This window comes from Rhinoderma darwinii, chromosome 1, assembly GCF_050947455.1.
Source record: "Rhinoderma darwinii isolate aRhiDar2 chromosome 1, aRhiDar2.hap1, whole genome shotgun sequence".
NCBI lineage: Eukaryota > Metazoa > Chordata > Amphibia > Anura > Rhinodermatidae > Rhinoderma > Rhinoderma darwinii.
Genome location: NC_134687.1, coordinates 535,247,503 through 535,266,131, shown reverse-complemented (window position 1 = coordinate 535,266,131; position 18,629 = coordinate 535,247,503). Strand labels below are relative to the sequence as shown.

Here is an 18,629-nt window from a genome sequence, read left to right as displayed (position 1 = left end):
TGGTGGTTTGCAGATGGCTAATTCGGTGTGTTCTTAATAAGGAACATCTGAAGGGGCTTCAAGGACTTCCTCTGCTCGGGTTAATGTTAACGTTTAATTGTTATTTATGATTCTGACCCATGTTGGGTCATGTGAATTATTAGGAGGAATTCTCTGGTGGATTCCTAACTAGTTATCCGAATGTTTCGGATTTAAATTGTTTTTATAAAACTGTGAAATTAATAAACGGCTGCTGTGGCCATTTCACATCCAACCTCGGTGTCATGTGTCTTTACTAAGTGGGGGTGGGGGGGATAGTATGGTCTAAGGTTAACACACGACTCTACCTAGGCAGGTCATGCGATACTCGATACCAAAACGATACTTTTGCCAACAATAATAATAATAATAAAAAGTTCTTCCATTTTCTGATGTGAGGCACGTGGTATTATGAATTTTGAATCTCCATGTGCCTCACATTAGCAGTAATTTACCCCATCATGTTCCTCAGTCATAATGGACAACATTGGGTTAATGTGTGAGGTACATGATGGGGTTAATTACTATTAATGTGAGGCACGTGGAGGTTCAAAACTCATAATACCTCGTGCCTCACATTAATAAGTGAAAGAAAGCAGTTTTTTATTTTATAACAGCGTAAACATAAATTACTCTATAAACGTGTTATTACGGTCGTGACGATAACGTATATTTATATATTTTATGTATTGAGACTTATTTTAATGTTTATTGTAATGTGTGACTTTTTTTTTATTTAACATTATTTTATTTTTTACTTTTTTATTTTTAAACTTCAATGTACTGGCATATATCTAAATGCCAGTACATTAGCCTCTATACGGATAGTACACAGGCAGTTGTTAGGACATACCTAAGTATATCCTAACAGGAAATATGGTCAGACAGCCCTGGGGTCCTTCATTGGACCCTGGGCTGTCTGCCCATTTATGGTATGACCCTCGTTCACGTCACAGGAATTCCCTGTGATGCAATCCAAAGGGCATCCCCCCTTCTAATTTCCCCCTGAATGCTGCGGTCAGGGGAATAGCGGCGGAGATGAGAGGTTTCTCTGATCTCTGCCAGCGGGGCTGCGGCTGGGTAATACAGTCATTGCCCCGCTCCTAACAATAAGTGCGTGCGCGGTCAGCATGAGGTGATGTGACCAGCGCTGCACTAATGAGCGGTCGGGGCAGGCACTGAAGTCAGAACATGGGGGTGTTTTGCAGTGCGCCCGCCATGTTCTCTCTTCAGTGCCGCCGCTCATTAGAGCAGCGCTGGTTGCATCATATCATGCTGACCGCGAGCACGTCAGGACTCAGGAGAGGGGCAATGGCTGTATTACATAGCCGTAGCCCCACTCTCATACATTCATGTATTACTATACTAAGCTGTGTGGCATACTAAGTGGCACGTGCTGGGTCCTTCTGTACTGTCGGGTGTCTTATGTTGGAGGTAATAATTTTTTTTTTAGACGGAATCAGACAGAAGAAAATTCTCTGTATGTTGCCGTATAAAACCAGAGGCATAAGGAGATAAAGTAGGGCCACATGCACATCTACAGGTTCCCTGTTATGACTGTACAATCTATCCTTGTGCATGCGTCCATAAGTTGTAATGCATGTCTATAGCCCATCTTCCATTCTCCCCTAGAAACAAAAGAGACGCAGCCAATGACAACTTCAGGCTTGTCTTTGTGACAAATGTTCGTAGTTCTCCGAAATGTTAGTTATAATTTAAAGGGGTTCTCAGTTTTGTAAAGTTCTCTCATGTAAATCCAGCTGCACTAACAGCTGTAATTTACGCACTGACATCTCAGATACCATGGTTGTATGGACAGTTATACTTACACATGCACATCTTTAGACCACCACATATGAATTTATGTATGCGGAGCGGACCCTCTATCGCATGCATGTGGTCCTCTACATTGAAGTCTGAGAGAGTTATGGAGCTAGACCAGCCAGTCAAATTCATAAGAGAAAGTCACACACGTGTCTTCAGCTCTTCTCGTCCGGACAGGAATGGCCATCAGGAAATCCCTGGTTTACAGAAAGATGGGGGTACCAGAGGTGAGCTGTGTATGTAACACTACTCATGAAAATAATTACTGACATGGGCATAACTCAAAAATATGGTACCCATAGCAAACTCCCCCTTTCAATTTTGGAGCCTTTGCAAATTTTGCTATATGCCTTACCTCCAGCTCATAAATACCTACCATATATAGTCATCTAATTTAGTATTAACTGTTTGTCGACCGCCGTCTGTATATAAACGGCCGGCGGTCGAGGTCCCTAAAACCCGCGCCATAGTGTATTTACGGCATGGGTTTTGTCTACGAAAAAAACATTGCAAAAATCACATACCGCTAGCCCAAAAAAAGAAAAAGTTATAGCCGTACAACGTTTGCTAAAAATGGCTAAATGGTGTCTGGTCCTGAAGGCTCAAAATAGCCTGGTTCTGAACCGGTTAATGAATCAAACAGCAATTATCCTGTTAAGATAGAGTAATATCAACTGGGGGATTCCTTTAACGTCCTCATGTCTTGGGATAATGTGCAATGTACAGTATGTCATTTTATTCACTCTTATTATACAGCTGAATGGCAGATACGTGAACACTTCTGTGAGTTACTTTTTTACTTAGGGTCCGACATGTAAGATGAACATTTCAGATGCCAGATGTTTTTGACCTGCAGGAACAGAGCGCTTATGTGCAGGGAACATCTGCATATAGCAGATCCTTGTCACATAAGAGTGGATATGCTCTAGATGCTTTGGATATGCTCAGCATCCGGTGCTCAGCGAGTGTATCAGCTGTAATGCATCAGAAATTCAACATCTTCACCTTCTGCTATGTACAGGCTACCTCATAGTGTAAGCACTGGGTTCCTGCTCAGTCAGTATCCTATGTGCTGGAAACACCTGTCAGACGTCGCCTGTAGGGAAATGATTTCTTGCATCTGATTAAGACAGTTCTGCAATGATCAAAGTGGCATAGAAGCATAGTATATAAAATATCTGCAGTTCTAATAAAATTCTTAAAGTGATACTCCTCCTTTGGAGCTAATACAAAATCACTCATTAGGTAATTTTTAAAACAATATATTCCTAATATATTAATATTAGAATTGATGCATGGCGACATGGCATCCCTGTGGTTCAATATTACATAGCCATACATACTCTGTGTGGTATGGTGCCTCCATTTGGCGCGGCATTATTTTCTAGAAGCAATGCTTTAAAGAGTACCTATCATTTCAGGTGAATTCTCAGAATAAGCTATCGTGTGTGGACTTGGCTAATGTTGGTGTTTCTGACCACAATTTAACATGTATCATGTAATTTTTTTAGCACTTTTCCCCTCTGCAGGCTTCATCTCTAATTGACAGCATTTCCTGAGGTCAGCTCCAGAAAGGGCAGGCACTAGCTGCTATTCCACACTCAGGAGCACTGATGCACTCCCTTTCCAGGCCAAAATTATGTGCCTAGAAGATGATCCGCAATGCAGGAGAGTCTCTATGTATACAGGGGCAGATTTGACATTTTTGGTGCCCTAAGCAAAGCTATGTCGGGGGGCCCTAATCAAAGACACCTGTAGAGAGCATCTCACTCATTGCCCCCTGTAGAGATTATCACACACAGCGCACCCTATAAAAAGTTACACACACAGTCCCCAGGTAAAAATTGCCACACAATGCCACCTGTATATAGTGCCACACACACAGTGACCCCTGTAAATAGTGTCACACAGGGTGAACCCTGTAGAGGCCCACACATAATGCCCCCTATTGTGTCACACACAGTGCCCCTGTATAGAGTGCCCCCTGTAGATAATGTCACACATAGTGACCCCTGTAGATAGTGCCACATACAGTATGACCTGTAGAAAGTGCAACACAGTGGCCCCTGTAGATAGTGCCCCCATTCAGTAATAGTGCCTCTCAAACAAATAATAAAAGCTATACTCAGCTAGCCCCATTCTTACAACGAACTGAGCTGCACAGCAGGTCCGTTTAGCCACGTTAGGCTTGAAGTCAATGCAATGCCAAGATTAGAGGACCCTTGTGCAGGCTGGCGCAATGCAGTGATGTCTTTGCGCCGGCCTGCGCAGGGATCCTGTTCCAGCGTCTCATAGGCTGCAGGCCTAACGTGACTTGTAGTCTAGTGAATGGTGGAACTTCTCTGAAATAGTATTCAATTGTATCTGCGTCCTGAGGATGCAGATATAATTGAATGTGGCTGTCGCCCGGGATGCCAGGTGCTAGTGACGCCACTGCTGACAACTGTATTTGCGTCCGCAGATACAGTTGAAACTTGTGACGCTGTCAGGGAGCCCAATAGAGACCCTTTGACCTCTGGGACCCCATGAAATTGCATGGTTTGCATGGTGGTAAAGACTGCCACTGTATGTATATAATTATGTGTGCAAGTAGGCTCCCTCTATCCTCCTCCCCCACATAGACTCTGCTCTGTAATCTTATTCCTAAGTGAGAAGCTCCCCGACTTTCGTGCCTCAAAGTTGTAGTTTTTTTCAGTGACTGCTGAGATTCTGAACGGTTACAGTGCAGTAGCCAGGTATGAGAAAAAAGAGACGTCTAAAAGTAAAGACAGAGGATAACTCCAATCCCGGACATTTAACCACTTAGATGCTGTGGTCAATAGCAACCGTGGCATCTAAAGAGGTACGAAAGTGGTACATAGTTATTGCAGTGTATTGTATCAGCGATCGCTTGTTCTTTTAAGTCCCCCTAGTGGGCTTGTGTCTGCTTGGGGGATTAAAAAAACCAAAAAAAAAGTTACATCATTTACATGTACAAAAAAATTCTAAAAGTAAAAATAATACCTTATACCATTTTTCCCCTAAAGTAATGGGAAAAGAAAATAAATACACATAAATGGTATCGCCATGTCCGTAAAAGTCCAAACTATTACAAGCTCCCTCCGCACAGATCAGCTGGTGCAGTTCCTCCGTGCACCGGACGTACATGGACGTGCAGCTTTTTAGGAAGCAGTTAGCTCCGGGCATGGAATAGCGGCTGAGCAGCAGTACTGCATCTCTGCTCCTATTTAAGTGAATAGGAGCAGACCTGTAGTTCCGCAGCACGGCCACTATGATATGTATGGAACCAACTGCTTCCGACTCCTTACATAGCATTATGTGCCATAGCATCCGGTGTCCGCAGGCCACCGGAGCGGCTTATCAGTGCGGGGTCTGGGTGTCGGACCCGCACTGATGATATACTTAAAACCACAATACCAAGCTATGCTACTACACACCATTTCAGATTAGATTTTCTAAACTACATAGCAAAAAGAAATCAAAATTATATCATATTTTTTGCTGTAAATCACTCCTTAAAAAAAATCTAATATTGTTAACATTAAATTTAAAATCACGATGCAACAATTACTACAGATGCCTAAAATGTGTTATAATATTTGCTATTTTCCCTTCAAATACCACAAATTTCTCTGAAAACACATCAATCATTTTACGTGGAAGAACATCTGCTATTTCATACTGTGTAAGGCTCAGGGAACACAAGGATTCAGTTCTTCAGCAATCATCAGCCATTTTTAGAAGTCGGAACAGATCCTGCTTCATCATAAAACTGAAAATAACTTATTTCCCCGTATTTCACAGCTTGAAACACTCTGTAAAATGTACAGTATCTGTGTTTTATTGCCTGCACCATAATAGGATTCCCAAGACCCTATACTGTAACCTCAGGAAAAACTACTGTATAGTGGAAACCATAAATGCTATAGGGTTGCTCAGCAGTATATAAACTTTCTGTGCATGCACCTTTTTAGTAAAGCGTATCTGTCCTTACAAAAAAATCCAAATCACTCCTTAGGCAGCTGTAGATTTATATTAGATGTAGTGCACCTAGAAATGTTGTGTGTAACCTGCATATTTTGCTTATCCTTTGCCTTTTCCTGGTTTCTATAAATGCACATTTCTCCATGTTTGCTGAGTGAGGGAGCTTTTCCTAGTGTGATCTAAGTGCACAATGGGCAACTGCAGCTGCGTCCCCCTCTTGCCCCTTCTCACTGTCTTCTAGTAACTGTTTTACTGTAGACAAATATTTTGTTGACCGAAGAAGTTTCTGAATATTTACAGACAGCCGGCAGGCAGGGAAATATTTGACTACATGCTTCTGCAAAAAAAAAAAAGATGAAACTTTTAACATATAACACAGATTTCTGTATTCATATCCAAAAACAACTATACGATTTCTTATGCTTTGAAGTGATAAGAAAACAACAAATATATTAAAAAGGTTAAAGCTTCATTCACATCAAGATTCTGCGTTATGTTTGGCTGAAAGCCTTGATGTGTGTATGCAACTGTATACCATAAAACATACGTGGCCTATAGGCTCTCGGGTAATAGACTTGTATGCCATATGGTATATGTTTCTTTGTGAAATGCGTCTATAATCCCCTTTGGTATATATGAAGTCATTGGGAGCTTAAAAATACACTATTCCATGCTGCAGTAAATAGATATGCTAACACATAGCGGCCTGGCCTACTTATGTCACAAGGAAACTCATTTGGCATACCCTGGGTAAATGGTGGCTTATAGATATGTTTGGCGTGTATGCCAGGAGCTTTCCCGGCCCATACACCGAACATAGGGCTAAAATAAGACGTGAACGGGTCCTTAACTACATTTTTCCCGACATCTACCGTTGCTTGACAGCTGGAAGGCCCACATACACATTCAGTGTTTGAGACACTTTTAGCACCTTCCTCAATAATTTTGAAAAATGTCTAGAAAAAGGGGATATGACAAAGATTTTTTTTTGTACAAAATACTGGTGTAAAATATACCAACTAAGAAAGAGTAGAATGTATAACATGTCTAGCGAGTTTTGCCAAATTTATGATACCAAATTTTACATCAAATTAGTCATCTGCCACATATTTTTTTTTTTATCTTGGTAGATGACTCCTGTGTGTACTCATGGAATGATGTGTTGGCAGATATTCTTTACAGTGATAAAATAAATGACTGTAAATAGTCACTGTCCAGGGTGCTGAAAGAGTTAAGCGATCGGCAGTAACTGTTTCAGCACCCTGGACAGTGACTACTGATCACAATATACATCAACCTGTAAAAAAATAGAAGTTCATACTTACCGAGAACTCCCTGCTTCTTTCTCCAGTCCGGCTTCCCAGGATGACGTTTCAGTCTAAGTGACGGCTGCAGCCAATCACAGGCTGCAGCGGTCACATGGACTGCCGCGTCATCCAGGGAGGTCGGGCTGGATGCCGAAAGAGGCACGCGTCACCAAGACAACGGCCGGTAAGTATGAAATTCTTTTACTTTCACTAGGGAAAGTGCTGTCCCTTCTCTCTATCCTGCACTGATAGACAGAAGGGAAGTACTTTCACCTCAATACGCAACGGCCAGTCCGCATCAATTTACTGCACATTTTGATGCGGACAGTTGCGGAAGAAATACGCCACGTGGGGCCATGCCCTAAGTGTTTTCTGAAGCTCTGAATTAAACTCCATAAGGATTACTTTGAGTTTTGCCACTAGTATTACTAGAGCTGGGTTAGGTAAAAGAACAAAAGAACAATTACTTAATAAGGTGCTGCTAATAATGTGAATTTCACTACACGCAGAGCTGCTGCAATAGGAAACAATAGCAATAAGATTATGGCTGTTAACTGCATCTAAGTCCTAGTGGTTATGTTCAATTTGTAGGGAGTTAAAATACAGCCAACTGATCGCAATGACCTTTGCGATAAATTGTCTATTTATTGCCATACATGGATACTTATTACAACTTAACACTAGAACCATGACTCACATATGCTGCTTTTCCCCATATCCTAATTTTATGAATTTTGAAGGATGGGAAGAAACCAGAACATTCTATTGGGATTTCTCATCCAATCTGTTGATTTCCAACTGTGAGCTAGTCAAGTCATTTGGGAGCATTACGTCTCCATCCTTATTGAAGTGTAAGTGCATACAGGAGATTGTTCGGGGGATAACAAATCACACAGAGTTTTCTGACATTTCTAATGCTTTCTGCCAAAGAGTAAGTTCTTACTGTGTTATATAACTATACATCTCTACTAAAAGCAAAGGTCGAGGGCATAAATTAAGACACCGTTTTTCTCATCTCTTAAACACCAGCCTCCATCATAATTCAGAAGGTTGGTGATTATCATTCTGCACTGACTTGTTAAATGAGATCTTGATTTACTGTCTGCACAAGCAATGCTTATTAGTGTTGTCTTGTCATATATAAACATTTGTGTACTCTCAGGTATATGCTTTAAAGAGCATCTGTCACCTGCCGGGACATCTTAGTATAGTGCATCTATAAGATGCCCTGATAAAGAGTAGATGATGATAGCACCCATGCCCACTAAACGGCCCCCGCCACCTTAAAATAAACCTGCATGAACCTTCTTCGCACTCCTTGCTGGTCAATACCTCTGATTCTTATTTTTTGATAAGACTGAGCTCCCAGTGATGGGGTCCCCAGTGTTGATACATTTATCACCTATCCACAGGATAGGTGATAAATGTTCTTAGTGGGAAAACCCCTTTAAAGCAAACAAGCTATATATCTGAAAAGAAAATAAAGCTATAAAAAGATCTGTTAACAGCATAAGCCCGCTTTTTTTGCAGGTAGCAACATTGTTTACACTGAACCGTGTTAAAATGTACTTAAAATCAAGTAAAAACAGAAATAATTGTATAATACAATCATGCTACATTTTGCATTCGCTAACTTTATAACCAATGTTAGTCTCTAACATTACCGTGAGTTTTTTGGGATGGGTCTGCTGAGACCTACAAAAATCCAACGCACAACCAATAAAGAATACTATAGAAAATGACCTGACTGTAACATCAGTGGTTTAGAACATGTTAAATTGTCCTTTGTCTAGATATTAGATGTTTCTCACAGCTGATATTTACTTTCCTCTGTGTCATTTATGTCTCTAGTCAATATTAGACCTAGATATTTTTATATCATGGCCTATTTATTTATTATAAATATACAATTTGGCAATCCTGATTATTACTATAAAACTTGATTATTCAAGAGATATGTGTTTAAAAAAGGGTAAATCTACCTAAAATGAGTCGCGTTGCCGACGTTCTTTCAGTACTTTTATGAATATACGCAACAGTCTTCAAAAGTTTAATTGTAACATCTCAGCTTTTGAAGGTTCTTCAAGCAGCAGAGAGATTTTGGGTATTGTAAAAAAGCAGACAGTTCCAGACCTTTATCACTACGCTCTGGTGTGCTGCAAAGTAGTCCTGCTAGCATAATCCATAGCTTTTGTGGTGCAAGGTCACTCTAATTTCCTCCCTCTGGTTTTCATATTCCCTCAAGGACGAGTAATGCAAGTGCTATCATATCCTGACACAATGAATTGTGGAAACAGGCTTGTATTTCTTTCTTCTGCTCTTCTTTCTTCTGTGTTTTTTTTTTCTTCTTCTTTTTTAAAAATAGTTGAATTGGTCACGTGTCGACACAGAAGCCAAATATTTAACTCTCAAGAGTTGCGCAAGCACAACAAGATACAATCATGCTGAGAATGCTAAGGACAATGTTTTATTAGCGATATCACTATAAGATAAAGATAGTCAAAAAGAAATCTAACATGATCATTTGGATTATATTGTGGCACAGTTTGTGTATAATAAAGAACACCCTAATGTAAATTTGGAGTCATCCTCTTCAGTTGTGAAGAAATGCCTGAATATAACGTTTTAACAACTTGGGAGAACAGTATAATTCAAGGATTTATATTTATTGGTGTTTTTTTAAATTTTATTTTACGGTATGCAAAATAGATGAAACCTGTCTCTCTAGAGTTACCTATTGGTGGCTACCCTGTAAGTCAATGTCCCATCCTTTATCAGCCAAACCAGAGACACCTATCTGTAGAAAGCACTGTTTTGGAATTGGTGTTCCTCATCAGTACAGAGTAGGGTTCTGGTTGGCTGTGTCAGGTGCTGTGTGTACCGCCTCTCGGAAGGTACTGATTCTACTGGTGGAGATCTAGCTAGTAAGTGGTCCTTATTTTACGGTAAAAGGTTTCCAAGTAACAGGTGGTGGCTGCCATTTTGTAGACTAAATATTGTGCCATGCAACAAAAGAGCTGCCCATCCTTTCCCTAAAGCCACTACACCTATAGCCATACACATCACTTTTCTTGACCCACATTTCTTTATCCTGCCCTTTATACATACAAAAATGTACATGTTGCAGGGTCCTGGTTTCCAGTTTCTCTAAGATCTGCTCTTTACTAGGATGCTGACCATCGCTTTGAAACTTTCCGCCGTGATTTATATTGCATTATATGTAACATATCAAATAAAAAGAGCTGCCTTTACTGGCTGTATATAATAGCTACTATATAATAAATAAATGTGTCTTTATGGTCTGTTAGGTGTTCTGTCTGTATATAGGATGAAAGGCCATTATAGTTATTGCCCTGCACATCAAAGGCACCACATGGAAGAACTACTCCTTATTGTACCATCACAAAGACACAATGATATACAGTACTGCCATTCTGCTGTATGTGGCACAACCTCTTCATAGCCAATGCTGCAATGAATCCCATTCTTTATATAAGCAGCACTGTTATGTGTAACTTTTGAGTCCGGACACATATTTTGTCCTTCATAAACAGTTGTCATTGCAATTATCATCAGAAGAGCTATCATGTTCTAGACAGGTTGAATCATATTTGTTCTTGGCAGAAATCAAATATTTGACCCAGCTCTAGACAAAAAAAGATGAATTTATAGCTTGTAACGTGCAGGGGAATTGTTAGAATGATAAACAGACCGTCCAATGTTCTGGCCTAAAACCTTTCAATTTCTTTTCCCTCTGTCTGTGTCATGCTTACATTCTGATAACCTCATATACCCATGTGTACAGAGGGATAATTACCTTGTCATCTTTGTCATCCTCCTCTTCCTCGTCCTCTAACATATCTTCCATTACCTGCGGACAAAACACCAGCACGTTACTACTGTATATGTCTGTCAAGCAAGAGGCAAGCAATTTAAAAAAAAACATTTTGACTGATAAAACTTGAAATACAACACAGAAAATATTTTAAGATAAAGCATATTTTACATTATTAAACCCCCTCAGGTTTTAGCATTTTATTTTATCAAATGCTTTGTGCAAGAAAAAGTGTAAAATAAATGCTCATTGTATAATGCTGTATATTATGTCAGGGATGGATTCAATTACACTATTATTAATAATGTTATTTATAAAGCATCGACATAATCCAAGCTTCTATATGATCTTAATTAGAGAGGTTGTCCGATCTGCTTTATTCTGTCACCGGGATATACCCCTTTAACTAAGGGCAGATGTAATGTCACCATGTGTATGGTGATATTACATTTTTGTGTACATAATTCCTGTGCTATGACATCATCTGTACACTATGGCAACACTTTATCCCACGACTATGACATCGTTGTCTGCATTATACATGCACTATGACATCATTGTGTTTTCTTCTTGTGCTGAGATGTCACCATGTACAAAGCGACATTGCATTATTCATGTGTTATGATATTGTCATGTGCATTATGCTTGGCAGTATTCCTCTATTGTGACATCACTAAAGATGTGTTCTGTCTTAACTTATATCTCTAAGCCCAACATATCCTGAGATGTGCGGCACGAGATGTTAAATAAACATGCGAAAAATACCTGTATACCTCTGACGAATGCATCCAACGGACATAGAGTCCCATGTTAAAAAACACCTTGTATGTTTAACACATATGTTTTTTTACTGGATGGTGAAAGATTGTATTGAATTGAGGATAATACAGCATCAAGGGGGTAAAAAAAATGTATATCTTTATTTGTAAGAGGAGTGAAAACGATCAGATACACCGCTTACAATTTCAGGCAAACATGCCCTTAATGATAGCATAATTGGTAACCCTGATACAGGTGTATTAATACACTCATGGGGTGGATACCTGAGACTCACATGACAGGAAAAACAGTAGAAATGATCCAGCGCTGAGTCCAGTTGTTAATTAAAAAGGAAACGATGTTCCCATCTTTATTGGGGTGATGTAAGTAAAATTGTAGGGAGACGCAGTACCAAGAAAAATGTGAGTAGGCGGTAGTGCCCTGGCCTACGCGTTTCGAGCAGCTCCTGTGCTCTTAGTCATGGCAAAGAAATGCCTAAGAGCACAGGAGCTGCTCGAAACGCGTAGGTCAGGGCACTACCGCCTACTCACATTTTTCTTGGGACTGCGTCTCCCTACAATTTTACTTACATCACCCCAAAAAAGATGGGAACATCGTTTCCTTTTTAATTAACAACTGGACTCAGCGCTGGATCATTTCTACTGTTTTTCCTAATACATACCGCCAGCCGTAGCGGGGATCCGAGCGGGGAGTCAGGAGACGCAACAAACTGGTGAGCTGGAGGTTTCCTCCCTTTACTATTTCTACTCACATGACACCTTAGAAGTACATGCTGCACATCTTAATAAAAACATAATTATTTTAATGCTTTTAACTACAATTTTGGCCAAAATGGGGGTAAAGGTATTAAAACAGTGGCCAGAAAAGCACCCACATTGAGCCAGAAACTTTCTCCGAATCTTTTTGAGTCTAAAGGCAATTCAGAGGAACCCTGCTGGTTGACGCACACAGTTTTTTTTTTTTTAATAAATGTGGACATAGGAAATGTAAACCCTGTCACTTTGTCTCAGTGATCACAGCCTTTCAGGCCAATAATGGTAATATAGTATACTATATTTCATCTTACATTAATTGTAATTCTAAATTTGTTGTGTGTCTAATTCAATGTGATATTTGCCATCTTCAATATGTGGGATGTACAACGTGTTCTTTAAAAGTCTGCATACAGAATCATTTGTCAGACAAACAGAATTGGGATATAATAAATGCCTCTGTCATATCCCAGCATTTTTCCATTATTCATAGTGATGGTGTCTCAAATTTTTCCTTTAAGTCCATTGAAAACGTCAGGTTACCGGCAAGGGGTGGTGATAACAGACGGGCCCTACTAAACAGGCCAGCCTATCCTTTGGATAGGTGATACATGTTAATTGTGGGAAAACCCACTAAATATACTTTACATAAATATGGCCAACTTTGTGAATCAGCTGAGCACAAGTATATAGGGTTAGTATGATACATAGCAAACAAATAACCAGCTTTAATTTTAATATCATTTACAATAACTGCATCTTAGAACTTGACACCATTATGCCTGTGGTGACACTGTAAAGCATTTGTATGCCCTGTTTCTGGTACATCTTGTGATAAATGTACCCCATAAATGTTTAAATGTTTAATGTTTTAATGAAATATTATGGAATTTTCTGAAAAAACCAAACACGTCTATCAGTGTGATTGGTGCAACTTTCTAAATACTTTTTATTTAAAAAAAAATGTATATTTTTTCAGATGCAGCTGCTTTGTATCCTGCATACAGAGCAGCTGTATCGTGTGCTGAAACCTGTATCAGTCATGTTGGTGGCACTGACGGGATACAGCATCAGCAGGTCCTGCGTGTTTCTGACATGCAGGATCGATCTGTTACCGATCACATCTAAGTTCATAACTTAGATGTGATCGATAACAGGTGGATCCTGCATGTCAGACATGCAGGACCCATTGTCACTGAACCTGTTAGTGCCGTTGACCTGACAGGTCTCAGTGCACGATACAGTTGATCTGTATACAGGATACAAAGCAGCTGTATCTCAAAAAATAAAAAACATTTTTAATAAAAAGTATTTAGAAAGTTGCACCAAACAAACTGATAGACATTTTTATAAAAAAAAAAAAAAAAAACTATTTCAATGGTCCACATTGTTTAGGTATAGAATTGTCTATGTTTTTCTGTGCGGAAGGAATTGGACAACAAATGCATTTTTTTGTACTATTCTGTCTGTCTCTATCCAAAAACATATTTACTTTTTCTTTAAAGTAAGGTCAGTGGACAAATGGATAGGACAACTGATGCAAAAAAATATAAAAATGCATCAGTTGTTCAATCGCTTCTATACACATAGGAGATAAACACTAATGTGACCAAGGCTGAAGATTAGAATTTTGAGATAATATTCATTCAGGTATTGCAAATCTGTAAATGACGCAACAATACAACACCTGCTAAAGTCCACAAAGTTTCTGTTTCCTTTTTTTTACCTGCATTAAAGCTGCTGAAGTCTTTGACAAAAACATGCTTGCTCAGAATTAAATTGAAAAGAAAAAGCAATTTAAAAAAAATGGATCCACTGAATGTAAACCTGACAACACTTTGGTCACAAAATTGCAGTAATTGCTGCAGCCACAAAAGTTTGATAAATTTGTCCCCATTTATTTTGTCCATTTTGATTTGTTCCATCCAGATGCCTTTAATAGGCGACTATTCCTGACACTGGCTTTCAGTGCACACTGAGAAGCTGGCACAGTCTTCAGAGTCTTTTCAGATTCTCATCCAGAGAGCTTTGCGGGTCCTGACCTGCAGGATAAATGCGCTGGTTCACCTCGGTATGATAGAGGTGTTTATCAAGGATACATGCTGCACATTATAATGTTGTCTGCCTCCTGTCCATCTTAACCGAGGTGAAAAGGTCATTTAAATCACCCCTTAAGACGTTTAGGGATAAAAAATGTGGTGATTTCTGCGAGGGTAGTAAATTATATGTCAGGCTGAGATGATCTTGCAGTTTGAAAATATAAAAGAGAGGGAGATGAAGTTTATTTTTGTCACAGAATGTGGTACTTTTTGTAAATGTTTTCATTTATCAAGGCATTCAAAGGCAAGGGGTCAGTGAGGGGATGGAATGACTCTATAAAGTAGTGAAATTATTGAGTCTCCTGTCAGACTCCATATAGTTAAGAGATGGAACAATTCATACAGTCAAAATAACACGGGGCAAGCCGGGAATGACAGTTTAAATGTCAGCTCAAAGTGCTGCCTATTTTATCCCTCATGTATTGTGAGAAAAGTGCTGTTACCGGGATTGTGTGAGGAAATGGCCTTTTTAATGGCTATTCTTCTACCGGACACTAATATATCATTTCATGTCATGACATTGCACGGAGCTAATGCATGTCAGTCTTAGTAAATCACTGTCTAGCACAAGGCAACCTTACATGAAGCCCATGGACTACATCTGCCATCTAGGCTATATTCACACAACAGTGAAAAATAATGGCCATTAAAAACTGATCAATTGTCAGTTTTTCACGGCCATTTTGCATCAGTGTGTCTCTAAATTTTGGTCCACTTCAAGTCTGTCTGAACCCCCCCCCTGTAGATAGCACTCCCCTGTAGATAGCACGAACCCCCTGTAGATAGCACCTGCACTGTAGATAACACCTTCCCTGTAGATAGCCCCCCCCATAGATAGAACCCCTAGTAGATAGAACCCCCTGTAGATAGCACCAACCCCCCCTGCAGATAGCACCCCCCTGTAGATAGCACTACCCCCCCTCTGTAGATGGCATCCCCTCCCCCCTGTAGACAGCACCAATGTAGCTCCCTGTAGGAGTGGAATCCCTCTAGCAGGGGATTCCGCTCCTAGAGGGAGCCCCTGACCTTACTATCCATATATGGACAGTGACCTCAGGGGCTCCCTCTAAGAGCGGAATCCCCTGCCAAAGCATCGGCAGCGCCCTGGCTGGGGATTCTGCTTGAGTAGCCCTTGACATCACTGTCCATATATGGATAGTGACACCAGCGGCTTCTCCAGGAGCGGATTTCCCGGCCAATGCGTCGGCAACGGTCTGTCTGGGGATTCTGCTCCTGCAGTAACCCCTGACGTGACTGTCCATATATGAATAGTGATGCCGGGGGCTTCTAGGAGGGAAGGTGGGGGACGCCGACGCTCTGGCCGGGGCTCCCTCTAGAAGCGGAATTCCCGGTCAGAGCATTGCCGATCCTCTGGCTGGGGATTCCGCTCCTAGAGGGAGCCCCTGATGTCCCTGTCCATATATGGACAGTGACAATAGGGGCTACACCTGGACTACTCTGGCCGGGGATTTGGCTCCTACAGGGAGCTACAGTTGCGCTGTCTAGAGGGGGTGCCATCTACGGGGGGTACTATCTACAGGCAGGGTGCTTACAGGGTGGGGTGGTGCTATCTACAGGAGGTGCTATCTACATATGAGGGGTGCTATCTACAGGGTGTGCCAGAACGAGTCCCTGACATGTCTGTCCATATATGGACAGTGACATCAAGGGCTTTCCCAAGATAGGAGTCCCTGGCCAGTGATCTTGCGATGATCTAGCTGGGAACTCCATAGTTGAAAGCCCTGACTTGACTGTCCATATATGGATAGTAATGTCAAGGGCTTCCCCGGGCTCAGCGCTCAAAGTAGCGCTGTGTCCGGGGAGTCTTCGCCCAGGATCAGTTTTTATCGGCCGTAACAAGGATTGATACCTGAAAAATGGCAGTTAAAAACTGATCTATTGAGTTCTATGTAAAAAAAAAACGGCCGTGTGAATACACCCATAGATCTTCATTGTTCTGAAAACAGCCGTGTGCCGTTTTTCACTGTCGTGTGAATGTAGCCTTAACAGGAATGTGGGAAAAAATGGCAATTAAAAGCTGATCAATTGTCAGTTTTTCATGGCCATTTTGCATCATTGTGTCTCCAAATTTTCTTCCACTTCAAGTCTGTCTGACCATTTTTTAATGGCTGCTCGTCATCCGTTTTTCATGGAAATGCCCCTGTAGATAGTGCCACAATGCTCCCTGTAGATAGTGCCCACATAGATAGTGTAGGTGCCCTCATAGATAGTGCCACAGTGCCCACATAGTACCACAGTACCCACTATAGATAGTGCCACAGTGCCCACATATTGACACAGTGCCTACATATAAAGTGCCATAGTGCCCACATATAAAGTGGCAGTGCCCACATAGATAGTGCCACAGTGCCCATGTTGATAGTGCCATACACAGTGCCCTTGTAGATAGTGCTACAGTGTCCCCTGTAGACAGTGCCCATATAGTGTCACAGTGCTCATGGAGATAGTGCCATACCCACCGAAGATAGAGCCACACATCCCCCTGTAGATAAAGCCACCCCATGTAGATAGCGCCACACATCACCCTGTAAATAGTGTCACACACCCCATGTAGATAGCGCCACACACAGCCCACCGTGTAGATAACCACACACATCCCCCCTGTAGATAGCGCTACACCCCCCATAGGTAGCAAGATTGGGACTCCCTCTAGGAGCGGAAAATCCAGACAGAACATTGCCGACGCTCTGGCCAGGGATTCCACTCCTGGTGGAGCCCCTGACTTTAATGTCTCTGTGTTAGATGTTTTTTTCTGCCAGATTCCCCGGGCAGAGCCAGGGTTGCCAACCGTCCATAAATTAACAAACAGTCCACAAACAACTAGTGTTTTTTCTGCGGTCTGTGGTGTCCGGCAGATAAAAACACAGTCTGAGATTTTTTTTTTTTAACCTCCTTCGAATCCCCCTACACATGCGGCATGGTTTACATGCAGACTTGTGCAGTGAAAAGAGGAACAGGGAAAGCTCTCTGTCTGACTGAGGTCGGGGGGGGGACCTGTCACCTGACCTCACATCATGATGGACCGAGATAGGTGAGTCGGACTCACCAATCACAGCCCAGTTTGCAGAATTACCGCACTGTGGTGGTTGTGTGGTTGGTGATTGGTGAGTCCTACTCCAGTCCTAGCACAGGCAGCAACCAGCAGTGAAGTGAAGTGAAGCTGGCAGTCGCTGACCCACTGCAGACTCTACCTTCCGACACCGGGGACTCCCTAGTTGAAAGCCCTGATAAAACTGTCCATATATGGACAGTGACATCAAGGGCTGCCCCAGACTCAGCGCTTAAAGTAGCGCTGTGACCGGGAAGTCCTCTTGTGAGGGCCAGGATCAGTTTTTTACGGTTGTCACAAGGATTGATTTCTGAAAAAGGCCATTAAAAGACTTCTATGGGGCTGTCAGGCTAGGGATAGAACAAGTTCTATTTTTTGACAGCCAGTATTAATGGGATGTTAAAAAAACGGCTGTGTGAATACACCCATGGAACTTCATTGTTCCGAAAACAGCCGTTTGATGGTAAATGTATCCTTAATGGGTTTTTTTTGTGATACTCCACCACTGCATACCTCTGAATGTTTTTTGACATTGTTAGAATTTATTTTACCTTTAAATACGCAATTAAAATTGAGAACTTTTTCCGAATGTTTTTCACTTTTGGGCAACATTAATCTCCTATACTAATATTGCCTTTGTAGGGAAAGATGCTGCAAGCTTTCTCAATGGACTGACATTATTAAAAGGAACAGTGGGCAGATTTCTTAGGGTATGTGCACATGGCTTATTTTCGGCTGTTTTTCGGGCCATAAACGGCCGAAAAAGGGCCAAAGAATCGAAAGCAGAGCGCCTCCAAACATCTGCCCATTGATTTCAATGGGAAAACGGCGTTCTGTGCCAACGGGGTGTTTTTTTACACAGACGTTTTGAAAAACGGCTGCGTAAAAAAACGGACGCAAAAAAGAAGTGCATGTTACTTCTTGAGCCATTTTTGGAGCCGTTTTTCATTGACTTTATAG

General features: G+C 41.2%; 1 protein-coding gene across 2 annotated transcripts in view; it reads right to left on the bottom strand.

Moving 5' to 3' along the window:
* MCTP1 (multiple C2 and transmembrane domain containing 1) overlaps nucleotides 1-18,629 on the bottom strand; it is an 857,273-nt gene that overhangs the window by 111,158 nt on the left and 727,486 nt on the right. For both annotated transcript variants that reach the window (XM_075837154.1, XM_075837162.1), the window contains exon 18: nucleotides 10,951-11,004. In XM_075837154.1, the coding sequence (XP_075693269.1) occupies nucleotides 10,951-11,004 (54 nt within the window). The remainder of the gene's footprint in view (nucleotides 1-10,950; nucleotides 11,005-18,629) is intronic.